At 39.2% G+C, this 14,730-nt stretch overlaps 1 protein-coding gene across 1 annotated transcript in view; it reads left to right on the top strand.

Moving 5' to 3' along the window:
* Nucleotides 1-14,730, top strand: part of FAT4 (FAT atypical cadherin 4) — a gene marked incomplete at its 5' end in the record, with an annotated part of 131,502 nt that overhangs the window by 112,293 nt on the left and 4,479 nt on the right. Inside the window, 6 exon segments of the mRNA XM_009071562.1 lie at nucleotides 634-738; nucleotides 2,299-2,606; nucleotides 6,827-6,912; nucleotides 7,964-8,143; nucleotides 9,151-9,275; nucleotides 10,413-10,630. Of these exon segments, the coding sequence (XP_009069810.1) occupies nucleotides 634-738; nucleotides 2,299-2,606; nucleotides 6,827-6,912; nucleotides 7,964-8,143; nucleotides 9,151-9,275; nucleotides 10,413-10,630 (1,022 nt within the window).

The following is a 14,730-nucleotide window of genomic DNA, read 5'->3' as shown; positions in this document are numbered from 1 at the left end:
AATGAGTTATGTGATTTCAGTTTATTCACTGGTGGATAATATTTCCCACATGTGACAATGTCTGCTTAGGAAAGGACTGTATCCAGGGTAACTTGTTTTAGCTCCAGAGGGCTGTGGTCCCTCTAAGTCAGGAAGGAGGTTGTAATTGATGAGGAAAACTAAGAAAAATCATATAATGTACAATAGCAGCCTGTGTTCAGCATGCCCTGTGCATGCAAGGTCCAGCAAGGGCTGTCTGTATCTCCTTTGCTTTCAACAGGGTAAAAAGACACATTTTTATGGGTTTTTTTTTTTTAGTTCAGCATTGCCTTTAATTTCATGATCTCTCTTTTATGACACCAGTTAATTAAATAAAATAAATTATACAATAAAATGAAATTCAATGTAAAAACAGTCCACCAGTACCTATATGATACAATTACAGCGAGACACTTGAAAAGTAAAGTAAATTTCTCTGGGCCACATATTATGCCTGTGCGAGCATTGTGTCTTGTGTTTTCTCTGTTCCTGGCACCTTCTCTCCTGGCCAGGCATTCAGCATTGGTTCATAACCTTGTTACCTAAATAAAAGCCTGACTTTCCTATTGCCCTGAATACCCTGACCTGGAAATTGCTTTTATTCCCTAATCACAGGGAAAACATGTGACTCCACTGTCAACTACTGTGAGTGCAACCCTTGTTTCAATGGTGGGTCCTGCCAAAGTGGGGTGGAGGGTTATTACTGCCACTGTCCCTTCGGTGAGTACACATCTCCTCTTCTTCTCCCCTTTCCCTGGTAACTGCTATTTAATTTTACCTGCAGAAATTATTCAGAGTTTGTAAATGATTCAAGGTTTGGAAAACCTGCATGTATGTAGATTCTTAATTAGCTCAGTCTTCTTTCAAATGAAATTAGGATGTTATATGATCAGCCTGCAAACAGTTACTCTGTTCCTGGGGACAGCTCGTTTCTCTCTCACACAACATAACAAGATCCAACCAAACTACTTAGTGTCTGAAAATAAAAATCATTATTCTAATGAGATAGATAGATGATAGATAGATAGATAGATAGATAATAGCCAACAGCAGAATGGATGCTCGAAATCTTCAAATCAAGACCATTGGCTTCCCAGGAGGAGCTCAGCTCAACCACAGCTTGCTCAGGGCTAAAGGACCTTCACTTCCAAGGATATCCCCAAGTTCAGTCTGAAGAAGGAGGTATGATGATAACAAAGCTCTCCTGATGTATAACAGACACTTTTAGGAGAGCTGAAGAACAAGACCACTGTAAATAACATCAGTATTTTACATCAGAGAAGCATATACCACTGACAAAATAGTTTTTTGAATTTAATTATCCCAGATTTGGTTTGTGGAATGAACACAGTGAAAACATAAAACAACACAGATATTTAAAGGTAGCATGATATAATAGCAGCGAGATTGGTTCTGAATGCAGCTTAATCCAGAATTGTCATTGTTTGCATAGAAAAGCATGGAAGTACATGAAACAGGTTAATCAAAAAGCAGATAAACCTGGGAAGGCATCTACAGTGCTTTAAGACTGCTGAAATTCCTCACACAGTAGTCTGTTTGTCAATACTAATTTTTAACTACCTCTGAATAAGTTTTTCTACTGACATGTGGCATAACTTCTTTATTCTCTTTTATTGCATTTATGTTTCCTCAGAGTTTATTAATTTCCAATATAGTCATACTCTATTGTAAATGTAACTAATATTGATAAATTAAGTCTTTTTTCTCATTGTAAAAAAAAAAGGTATAGGGGAATTATATGACAGATCTGAAGAGAAATATGTAGAATGCACCAAAATATTCACCGGAGTAAAAACACAAGAGGGCATAATGTTTTAATCACACATATGCTTATTTAATAGGTATAGAAAATGAACCACCCAGTGAGAAACAGTTCAGATAATAACTATAAAGAGAAAAATAAACTCAAGTTGCAAATTTATTTCCATTAGTGGATTAATAAATGCCTGATGATAATTAAGAACCATATCTGACATTTGTTTTGTTGTTTTCTAAAGAGCTCAATGAAATGTACTTTGTTTTTCAATCAACATCTCATTTGTAACTTAATTTTTAAGTACCTCAACACTTACTCCGTATGTTTTTCATCATATATTAGAGATGTATCATAGCCACGTCAGGAGCATATCCACATACACTTACTCCGTATGTTTTTCATCATACATTAGAGATGTATCATTGCCACGTCAGGAGCATATCCACACTTTGTTTCTGTGAGGAAAAACTCTCTTGATTCCAGATTTTGCTTTCATCTTGCAGGTGTTTTTGGGAATCATTGTGAGCTGAACAGTTATGGATTTGAAGAGTTGTCATACATGGAGTTTCCCAGCATGGATCCAAACAATAATTACATCTATATAAAGTTTTCCACTATCAAAAGCAATGCCTTGTTGTTGTATAACTACGATAACCAAACTGGAGAACGTGCAGAATTCCTTGCCCTGGAAGTAGTAGAAGGGAGGCTGAGATTCTCCTACAACCTTGGCAGTGGCATCTACAAGCTTACCACAACTAAGAAGGTGTCTGATGGACAATTCCACACAGTCATTGCCCGGAGGGCTGGAATGGTAAGCCGTGCTATAATGGGAATTTAAGACAACTTCAGCCGAATCACTTTGGTTTCCACGTGAGGAACATAAAATTAGTCACATTACATTACATTTGCTAGCAGAACCTCCAACTTTGGGAAAAACCTCGCTCGTTTCTGTCTTACTCCAACTGCCTCAAAGCCCTGTGGTGGTTTGTTTAGTATGATGATGATAAAGTATAATTAAAAAAGCATGTGCAATGTCCCATGTTCTCAATGTGAAAAATGAGAACCAGGGATAATTAATTAAATAAATGACTGTGCATGAGGCTAATTAACTGGTGCAGATTACAGGGATGATTATCAGGGAATGCTAATTAACCATAGTAAGTACAAAAAGCCTCAAAATAATTTTTCTCTACATTTGGACAACAGAAGTGGACAAACGTAAAATTCCAGGCATCCCTGACCTCCTTGGGCTAATTTGGAGATTTTGCCAATCTCGTCAGACTTGGAGCCTGGTTTTCCTCTGTAGAATACATGTGCAAAGTTAAAAGGTGCTACATTAAGGGATTTTTTTGGGGGAAGGAGGGGAGTTACTTTTCTTTTTGTCCCCCAGAAAGCATCTGAGGGGAGGAACTCTGTCAAAAACTGGACTGGAACAACTGATTGCCATATGCCTGGTACTCTGACCCCTCTCCTTCCTTCATTTTTTTCCTCAGTAAATGTTTTCTGTTCCTCTTCTCTCATTTTTAACAGTATTTCTAAAGCCGAATGTAAACCAAATGCCCTTTGAATTCAAGCTAAGCTTTTTGACTCCACAGTGTTTGAGTTAGAAATGAAATCAAATCTATTTGCCATCCATAATCAGTAGCTATTGCCCAACAGTTGCCTTCTCAAGCAGAAATGGCCAGTGTACATGGAATCCCATATCCTTCCCATGTTTGATTAAAGTTACTAAGAGTAATACATGGTTAGGACTCCACATTTTGGTTTATATATTTCAAGTGAGAAGTGATGTAAGGGTTGGACTTGATGATCTTGGATGTCTTTTTCAACCCAGTTGATTCTATCATTCTATGAATAAAGACAATAAACTGTTGTATCGAGTGTGGTTCCTCCTGAGTCCTTGTAGAGATTTCCCCTCATGAACTGCTGCAGAAGGCAGTGGTGGTGAGATACAGACATTGTCTATTTCTGTGCTGCTCTGTTCACAGTGCCCTGCTGAAGAGCTTCAGGTCCAGGGTGAGATGTCCATAGGCACAAATGGATCAAGAACAGCAGAGGGATGCATTACTTTATGGCCTGGGTTTCATTGTAGGACCAGGGTTGTCTCATTACCTTCCTACATGATGCTTTTTTCTTCTCTCATAGAGAGTCTTGATCCTGAGCCTGAATTTCAGTTCATAGTGCAAGACCTGATATCTCCATTTGTTGTGAATGTTGATCTCTTCTCCCAAGTAACAAGCAACGGGGCAAGAGAAAATGGTCTCAAGTTGGAGCAGGGGAGGTTTAGACTGGATATCAGGAAAATGTTCTTCCCCAAAAAGGTTGTCAAGCATTGGGACAGTCTGCCCAGGGAAGTGGTTGAATCACCATCCCTGGAGGTATTCAAGAGACATGTAGGTGTGGCATTTAGGGACATGGTTTAGTGGTGGACTTGGCAATGCTGGATTAGTGGTTGGACTCTTAGAGGTCTTTTCTGACCTAAAGGATTCTATGGTTCTGTGAAATCCAGTCTTCAGCTGGATTTGCAAATCCAATTTATGTGTGTTTAGAGGAGTTAAATATCCAAATGAGATGAAGGATAATTGTGATGTTGAGCAATGACTTTGGTTTATTGTGCCTTGATATCAGATAATAATTTGCATCCCAGCTTCCCAAAGGTGCTCCTTAATCTTGAAACACACCAGATTCCCATTTTAGTAACTAAAGTAGTGTTATATTTCTATAAATAAGATTTCAATGGCTAAGTATAGGAGCACAGATTAAAAAATTGCAACAAATAAATGCAGTACACTTCAGAAATAGAATAGAGTATCGAAATGTTTTACTTGTCAATATGCCAGAGGAATAAAGAGGAAGAGATAACATAAAAAGGGCTATTTACAGAGAATTTCAGCTATGAATGCTTCAAGCTGCAAGCAAATATTTCAGACAACCCATACCTTTGTGTGATTTTTTGATGTTTAAACCTTTCCAGTAACATCAGCTGTTTACAAACACAGTATGTGAAAAGGGTCGCCTTTGTCTTAGATAGTTCTGCTGCAGGAGGAATGTCTCCCAGGTGTCCAAAACTGTATGAAATAGCCCCCCCTCAGGATTCCAAATCTGTCATTTCCTACAGCACAGTGGGATTTTATCGGAAACTGGTAAAATCATTAAGTTGTCAGTCCTGAGCTATTGCAGAGTGACAGGAGGGAAAGTCTCATAATGCAGCAAGGTAACCGTAGAGTAATGCTTAAGTAACAAGCAGGAACATTTGACTAACATTAGAAAATAAATTGTATGAACTCTGGTCCAAGTAAAATATATTCTCAAATATCCAACCCTTCAGCTGGGGTTGGAGCTTGGCTTGCACAATGCATAGCGATGTAAGTTAGGGAGATTACACTGATTGAGCTAAGAACAAAAAACTCACTTCAGTTTTTGTTGTTGATGTTCTGAACAAAAATACATACACGTGTGATGGCATAGAGAGCAGCCAGCTTATTATTCTTTCTATGGCTTGTTTCATTTATACAGGGCTATAATCTGCCTTGGAACTGCAGACTGACATTTCTTGGGAGAAGCAGTTTGCTCATTCTGTATGGAAAGAAATTCAAGATAAGCTTTCATTAAAAATAGCAAATTGAACAATTTAGGCATACTGTAGGGCATGATTCAGGGCTAGGAGCTATGAATTTATTTGGTCAATGCAATGTGTCAGCTTGCAGTGTGTGTTTGGAAATAGCATGGACAATCTGTGGGGATTTCAACAGGCTGTTGTTAGTGAACTAAGTTGCAGGCAGGAGAAAAAGCCTCTGCAGACTAATGACATACTGATAGCTATTGCTGCTTGCTCAGCTCCTATGCAGTAATCTTAATCAAAATATGAACCAAGGCATTTGTAAAGGTGGCATTTGCTTTAAATATGCTGTAAAACTGTACCACACATCTAGCTGAAACATGGGGAGCTGATATGTACAATTTGGAGATTATGTTTATTTTGCTGAAAATTTGTTTTAAGGAATAACTAACCTTCAGGGTTGTTGGGGGTTTTCTCAGCGCATCTGTTATTAATAAATCACTGTGGGGACAACTCTTTGCTAAATAAGGAATAAAACAAAAACTCCTTTTTAAATCAGCAGGACTTATTTCATGATTTTAGTGACAGCTTGGGTTAGACTTTTAGAGATTAGAACTGCCATGATTAGCTTTAGTGTAAATGACTGGGATGAGTAATCATAGAAAGATGGAATGGTTTGGGTTGGCAGGGACTAGTTCCAACCCCCCTGCCATGGGCAGGGACACGTTCCACTCAGTGAGGTTGAGGCAGTGCTGTTGGCTGGGACTTGATGGCTTAGAGATAATAAGAAGAAGGAGTGAGGCTGTTCTAAGTGCTGGTGATACCTGGTACTTTTGTGAAGATCAGCTTGGTCCCACTGTACATATCCACAGGCTTCCCCATTATCATCGTGGGGCAAACATCCCTCAGGACCTGTCAGCCTAAGAGTTGCCTTAATCAGGTCCACTTGGTTACCTTTGAGAATTAGAGTGCTTGGTTATTATTTTTAACTAGTAATCTTAGTGTTTATCCTCCCAGCTTTTGTAACATGCTTTTTATCAAACTCAAGCAATGAGTTTAATGTTATGGTCAAGTCCCTGAAGGAACTCCCTTTGTGTTTGGAGGGAGCAGCTCTTTTCAGATTAAGAGTAGTATATGGTATGAGCCAAAATAGCTGCAGTTTCAAGGACTAAAGCAAACAAATATGAAAGAAACCCTACTCAAATCTGAAAACCATGTGTTTAACTGATTCTCTGTACAGAGCAGTCACTTGGCTCCCTCTCTGTTATTATCCACACCTTGGTGTTCACTATGCTGATGGAGAATGTAGTTGATCAATGGCTCTGAAGCACCCTGCAATCCTGGGGGACATTGGAATATAAAGATGCTCCATTCTAGCCAAGTACTTGGTATAACATTTAAGCATAAATATTTGATGTGATTGGGAACTACAGCCTTGTAACACTCAGCATATTTGTGTTTGCCTTTTGCAGGCAGCATCCCTGACAGTGGATTCCTGCTCTGAGGATCAGGAGCCAGGCTACTGCACTGTTAGCAATGTTGCTGTTTCTACTGACTGGTGAATATTCTTCATTTTCTGGGGGTTTGGTGTTGGGTTTTTGTTTGGGTTTTCTTTAGTAACATGAAGAAGAATTAGCCTTCTGAAGCCAGAGAGATTTGGAGTCATGACTAGGCTCCCAAGTGTCATTTTCTCCCATCTTTGCAGAAGCAAATTCGGTTTTATATATGTACAGCTACTTGCTATCTCAGGATACATTTCTGCATGGAATTTATTAATGACAAGGAGTGTGCTCAGAAATCCCCAATTCTCAACCCCATCTCTGTCTCCAGGCTCCAGAAATGTATGGCCATGGGTAGTCTGCATTGTGATATAAATGAGGATAGCACTTATTGCCTAATGCTTCGGGGTCATGTATTTATTTATTTAACTGCACCTCTCATTTCTTGTAAAGATGCAAGAAGTAACATCACCTGATTACTGCTTTCTTTTATAAAAATATATAAAGAGTAATTACTTTGTCATTGTTTTCAGTAACTTCCAGGTGTTGTCTTTTACAGTTTTGATTTCGTAAACACTGTCCAGTAAAGAAAGCAAACTTTACTTCTTGTGTTTACTATAACTAACTCAGAAGTCTTTCTGTTGCATCTTTAGATCCTCTTTGGAGATAACAGTAACTTTAATCCAAATCATTTTGGCTTATTTCTTACAGTAATCACAACCATATTTCCTGTCACACGATTGCCCTGCTAGCAGAGGTGTTACATCTTTGTAAAATAATGAGTTCATCTTCCAGCTATTTAAATACCTTCTACAATCTTAATGATAATTGAGTAAAGCACCTTATTCATTATGATCTGAAGCATGCTGATCAATCAAGTGAATAGAAATTCTGGCATGCAGTAACTGAGCGTGAATTTGAAGTCTTCCCCATTATAACTGTTAGTTCAAGAGCTACTGATCTCTCTGTGTCCCCTTTGTGTACATGTAAAATATGAATTTTGGAGGAAGAATTTTAGCTGCAGACTGTAACTGATGGTTTCAGTCCATGTGTTGTTATTGCTGTCTTAATGTCTGAAACTGATTAATTATTTTTCTAACCCTTTTATAGGACTCTTGATGTACAACCAAATCGAGCAACTGTTGGTGGCATCAGGTCCATAGAGCCCATCCTTCAACGGAGAGGACAGGTGGAAAGCCATGATTTTGTGGGCTGTATAATGGAGTTTGCAGTCAACGGACGTCCCCTGGAGCCCAGCCAGGCTTTGGCAGCTCAAGGAATCTTAGATCAGTATGTCTGCTATATATGGTATCGAATGGACCATGTTTACAATAAAGGAAGCTGTCATGGAAGTCAGATGCTATTCCATTCAGGCACTGTCAGATATTTCTTGTAAAAAAAAAAAAAAAAAAGACTGTAAAAACTACTGTAAAGTGTGAAAAATGTAGGAAGAAAGTGAATTTGGATGAAAGGTTCACAAAAGATTACAGAGGCTTCAAAAAAGCAACGTCATTACATTTCTATTGCCAGTGATTATTAAAGCTTCTTTGCAGGCTGAAATTGAGTAGCCCTGCACTTGGGTTTCTTTATAAATACCACCTGGGTTTGACTGTATTCGTACTGTTTGCTAACCTTCTACTCCCTTTTATTTCCTCTTAATCCACAATGTCTGTTCTATCACTTTGCCTCTCAAGTGTCACTGAATTTCCCTCATATCCTCTGAGTGGTCTTTCAGAAATGATGACCTATCTGATTCTATTGTTTTTTCCATCTCAGTATTTGAAGTTATGGTTGTAGCAATAATGTCAGTCTTCTGTCCAAATTTCCTAGCTCGCCCTTCTTCTTCCAACCCCCAAGTTTGTGTTTGCAAAGTCTTTGGCAGTCTTCAGCATAATAAGCACCTAAAGGAGTTTCTTCTCTCTTGTGTAACACATAATAGTTTGGCTGTCTCTGAATTCCTTTCTTTTTCATGAGACTGTTATAACTTGACGCTGAAAATTGGGACCTGCTTAGAAATAGGAGCTGTCTATGGAGTCCTTAGAATCACAGAATGGGTTGGGTTGGAAGGGACATTAAAGATTATCTAGTTCCAATCGCTCTGCCGTAGGCAGGGATACCTTCCACTAGACCAGGTTGCTCAAAGCCCCATCTAACCTGTCCTTGAACACTTCCAGGAATGGGGAGAAGAGCCATTTTTGCATCTCTAGGGGGAAAAAAGGGAGTACCATTCAAATGCAGGATGCTTCCCAGCACATTTGTGTGCATCCTTCAGCATCTCCTTTTCTGATTTCTTTCAGGTGTCCCAGACTCGAAGGTGCTTGCACAACCAGCCCCTGCCAGTATGGTGGCACTTGTGTGGATCACTGGTCATGGCAGCAGTGTCACTGCAAGGATGGACTGACAGGAAAGCACTGTGAAAAATGTATGGAAGAGGTTTTACTGCTTTTTTCTTTAATGTACACCTAACTATGGCTTAACCAAATGCCTTGAAGTGCTTCTTTAAGGGTCATGGGATAATGAATTTTACAAAATAATGAAAACAAGCAGCATGCTTGCCCCTTATATAATTTTGAAGGAAAAGTCCACAATGGACTGTTGTCTTTTCATGAGCTAAAAATAGCAACAACTTAAATACATAATGTTTTCTGGTCTGTATATCACATTTCAGGTAATTTGCACTCATTTTAAACTACTGCTTCCCAATAATGCATAATCCGTAACTAAAATAAAGGTATCCCATAGGAGGGATTTGTCTGCTATGGGGAGCTACAAGGGTAAGTGAAAACCCCTTCAAACAGACATTGTGTTCATGTGCTTATTGCTCCTCCAAACTATAGTCCTTTTAATCAAATTGACTGTAGATTATATGCAAGAAAATGCTGTAAATGTAAATGAAAACAAGGCATTTACGCTCTGGGGTGATTAACTCACATCCATAGAGCTCTGTAAATCAACACAGGGTTGTCCAGGAGAGCAAAGTGATTTATTTCCATGTAGTTGTAGTATAATGACTGGGCTTTGTTTTCCTACATGTCCCATTATTGTTTAGCTGATTTATATGTTTTTATTGCACTGGTTTACAAAAGAATTTAGCCATAATTTTAACAGCATTTGGTAGTCAATGCTCTGCCATTTTTTATTCACCTTTTTTTTTTATACCATAACAAATAGAAAGTCATTATCTCTGCCCTGAAGAGCTTAGAGTTCAATATATCATGAAACCCTGCTTGCAGTAATGGAAACAGTAACATCCCTGGGAAGGAATTACAGTTCTGAGAGCCAACTTTTTTTCCCTACTCCCTCACTTGTTCCCTAGTGAGTTTTAATTTACTATTGACTGATAGCAGCAGTAAATTACTTGCACACTCCCACTCTCAAACACATATTCTGCTTGAAGCCAAAGAATAGAGGGGCTGAAATTGCCATTCACTCCTGCTCGCCCCCCCTTGACCTGCTCTGAACTTGATCTCTGCTCTGAATGAAAATGGTCATGATTAGGCAGATGATGTCTAGAGCTGTGACAAGCTGTGTACTCAATACTTCCCTGTCTTTGTCCCAGATATTACTGCTGACACTGCCTTATCACTAGAAGGCAAAGGACGACTCGACTACCACATGAGCCCCAACAAGAAGCGAGACTACATGATGAGACATGGCGCTCGAGGTGCTGGCATGGGACCCCCGAGCGTGGATCACTTGGAAGTGAAGTTCAGGACAAGAAGTGAGAATGGCATTTTACTTCATGTCCAAGAAAGCAGCAACTTCACTACCGTGAAGGTAAGAGTACAGCTAATACAGTTTGGTTTGATTGGCTGCCTCACGCGTAGCGATCGAAATCGCCTTTTTCCATTACTCTTGCTGTTTCCTTTATAAAATATTAGGCCTTTAACTGAGGCTAGGCACTGCTCCAGTAGCATTCATCTTCTCAACAATTCCCTTGCTATTTGCCAAGATATCAGAAGATCTTGATGGTTTTGTATCTAATCAGTTTTGTCTACACTCCAAGTAGTGACTGTTTTGAGGCAGCAAGAGCGAGACTCATTGCCATGGTTATTATCATCATTACACTTTGCAGAACAAATCATTTTGTTATTGGCCTTTTATCTTCTGATTATTCGAGCCTTGAACCCAAACCCTCCTTAAGCTAGCAAACGATTGCCAAAAAGTTTTCATTAATTCCTACTAACATGGCTCATGCTTATCAAGCTAGGAAGTGAGGGTTAAGTTGGATTCGTGAGGTTACTCATAGACCAATGTCCATATCAAATTATTTTGAGATGCACAGCTGAATTAATGCTTCAAATGCCACACTGTTTTGGGTTTTTTGCTTCCCAAATTGCTTATTGCTGCAGAAGTTACCTTTCTCAAGAGAAAGCGATGGGTCTGTTCCTGGCTATGACTCAGTCCCTTTACTCATAACTCTAAATGAGTACAGCAGTGATGTTGGCAAGTCCCTTTATTGGGTTGGTGTAAGCTCCAAGTTTCCTTGACTGCTGTAAGGCTTGCCAAGGTTTTTTTCCCTGACTTTTAAAGAAATTCATACAGAAATTCACACTTTCTAAGCTTCAGCCCCATGGATATTCTCCACCTGCCTGATCAGAGGTATGGAGTTTTCCTGACACACTGGCTGTGTGTAAGAAGCAGGTCTGCACTACTTCCCTGGCATATGCTTTTACCACATCATTTCATAAGAAGTTTCTGCCTCAGTCATATTAGCAGATAAGATCTCATTATCTTGAGTTCTGGAGAGGAAAAAAACCATTTTCTCCCTACTAGAATTTTCTAGGTGAGCTCTAAAAGCATTATTAAAAAGAGAGAGAGAGTTGCCTTTCCTGGCTGAAAGCACTAGTGCTGTGTTTATGCAAACTCTCTTATTATTGTTAATATTGGTGAAGTTATACAAGCAAGCAGAGAGGGTCAGGTCCCAGACCCAGCTGTGCAAGGGCAAAGAGCAGAGATTTGCCTAGTAACAGATGCACAAGTTTGAGGAAGGAGAGGTAACATCACCATGCTGGTTATTGCCAAAAAGTTCCCAGATGATGCTGGTTAGTCAGTGAGTAGTAATTTAACTGTAGTTAGTGCAGTATGGCTTCTGCACTGCTGCTCATACCCAGAGTAGGCATCACCATGAGTACTTCCCTCAGCAGTGGCCCAAGATGCCAGTGAAGCCAACCCATGTGTCTGTGGCATCTCAGTCTACTCTTAGTGCAAGAGTTGAGCTTTAGGGACTTCTGTTTGCAACACTTATCCATCTCCAAAGCAGTCAATTTTATAACTTGATTTTTGGGACTTTTAAAATGCTTGTTACCCAAAGTATTAGCATTCAGAGAAAACCTGCCACGTGTTTTTAATATTAAACTGTGCTAGGGAAAAGCTACGAGTCCTGTGGCTACTTCCATGCCTCCACACTTTTCCTCTTGTAGTAAATTGGTTTTTGGTGTAGTTGGGATTGGTGTCAAATTAGAGAAGTAGTAATAAATCAGACCCACTGGGGTTGCAAGCAGCTGAGTCACTAAATGATGGATGTAAACTCCCCCCAAAGAACCCAAGAGAGGGCTTTATGATATAAAGGGGTCCTTAATCCAGGAAAGATAAAAACTCTAGCAGATTACATTAAGTAATGGTCAAATTCAGATGGAAAATGCCTCCTGCCTCCAAACCTCCAAAAAAGAAGAGGTTAGGGGATTCCTTATTACTAAAGCTCTTTGTCACAGCTGATTTTCCTACAAATACACATTGCAAGTGATTCAGTTGGAAGTAATGGCATAAATACAGCAGGTTAAAGGGGAAATTGCCTCTCTTGCTTTATCTGAAAATCTCATCTGAAATCAGATTAAATTAGTGTAACTGGAGCTCTAAGATCTATGAATTGTATGGGTAGAGAATGTGGATTACATGTTACCTATATGGGCTAACAAATGCATGTGTGAGGTTGATGAGGCACTGGAACAGGTTGTCCAGAGAAGCTGTGGCTGCCTCATCCCTGGAAGTGCTCAAGTCTGAGTTGGATGGGGTTCTGAGTAACATGGTCCAGTGGAAGGTGTCCCTCCCCATGGCAGAGGGTTTGGAACTGGAAGATCTTCGTGGTTCCTTCCAACCCAAATGATTCTGTGATTCTATGCACATAATCAGGTTGCAGAAATAAATCAGAACATAACAATTTTAAATGATATCTCATTCAATGAGATATAAATCTCTAAAGGCTAGTGCTCAGCTTTAAGGCAAATAAAAGCCAATTTGTTCAATGAATGAGACTTGGAATATTAGTAAAGTTGAATCGTCCTTGCAGTTAGGAATATATTTGCTTTAGTGGTTCATTCTTTTCATTATATTCTACTTGTCAGTTGCTCAGCCATTTAAATAAAACCCAGAAATGGGTGTTACTCAATACTGTCAGCATCAGCATTTGTTTCAAATTTAGAAATATGTTCTGCTTCAAGGAACCGAGAAGAACATTCCTTATTTTTTTTTCCTGGTCAAAGAAATCATGGGCCAGTCTTGTCTCTGGAAATTTTCTTTTCCAAATGCCCCTAGTATATTATTTATGAGTCTGCTAGCATTAGTCACATGCAATTTTAAAGAAACAGAAATAGAGTTAGAGAGTCATAAATCAGCATGGAAATATCAGTTGCTGACAGGTAAATAATTCTACAGTTCTCTTCTAAAGTGGAATTAAAAGTTACCATTCTGTGCTCAGTCTTCCCTTAAGCTTGGAGGGCATTATCTGATATGGTATATTTCTTTTAATTTGCATGAAGATCAAAACACAGGCAGTATTTTCATGGAGCATAAAAGGCAAAATAAGACTAACAAACCATTTACAGGTTGCAGACTTAAATATATATATGTGTATATTTGGCTCAGTTAATCTTTTTATAAATACTCTTGATTGTGGGGTATGGTGTTTAATGTGTTCTAATAGCCTGTGTGGCTGCATTCCAGCAAGAGAATCATCCTATTTTTGAGGGCAACTTTATCAAACCTCAAACAACAGATCTTCAAATAATCCCAGTGATTGCGTTCATAAATGAAGTGCATGCACATATTAACCATTGTGTCTCTCAATCCAAATGGACTACGTGCTCGATGCATTTGTTCAGGCTGCTGCCAACACATGCGCGTGGTCTTACAGCCGTATTAAAGCTGAAGTGCATGAACAAAGTCCTCAGCTTGCATCACTGAAGAAGTCAATCCAGAACATTTAACAGTTTCTGGAAAGGAGAGCAGCATTCTTGTAGCCTGTGTGTCACCTCACAGTTCTTCCCAGGTGAACATTATTTTTCCTGGAACTAAGGATGCAAAGCTTTGAGAGCTTTCAGAAAACCTGTGGCTTCAACCTTTCCTGGGCTCTGTGTGTGTGCATGTTCTGCACGCTCATGTCACAGGTCACAGACTGACCAAGCTGCAGTGAGGAACACAGGAGGCAAAACAGCTGCTCTATTTAACATTTCCTTCCAAACATGCAGAGTATGGAAGGAAACTTGCAACAAATTTCACAGCTGCCCTATTTGAGCTTCCACAAGTCTGTGCACCCTTAGGAGGTCAGATGACGTACCCAAATTGGATTCTTTTTAAGCTCCTATATCTTAAATGCAGAATTTACACTGATCTCATTTTGGAATCATAATAAGAGGTTTGAAATCCTGCATCTCATGAGTCAGTAGAATTGTGAGGCGTCATTCCTAGAGGAAAAGCCAAAAATATTCTTCCTTTCTTTCCTAACAGCTCACAGGTTTTAAAGCACTTTGCTCATGTAAGCACCATTTGAAAACTGGCACAAAATAATGCACTTAGAAAATTTTCTGAAGAGTTGCAAAAATGCAACTATTTTTCTGCACTATACAAATTAACAAAAAAAAACAGATATGAAATGGGAC

The sequence above is a fragment of the Acanthisitta chloris genome, unplaced genomic scaffold, assembly GCF_000695815.1.
Source record: "Acanthisitta chloris isolate BGI_N310 unplaced genomic scaffold, ASM69581v1 scaffold8010, whole genome shotgun sequence".
NCBI classification, from domain to species: domain Eukaryota; kingdom Metazoa; phylum Chordata; class Aves; order Passeriformes; family Acanthisittidae; genus Acanthisitta; species Acanthisitta chloris.
The sequence above is the reverse complement of the archived record's forward strand: the minus strand, read 5'-3'. Positions and strand labels throughout refer to the sequence as shown.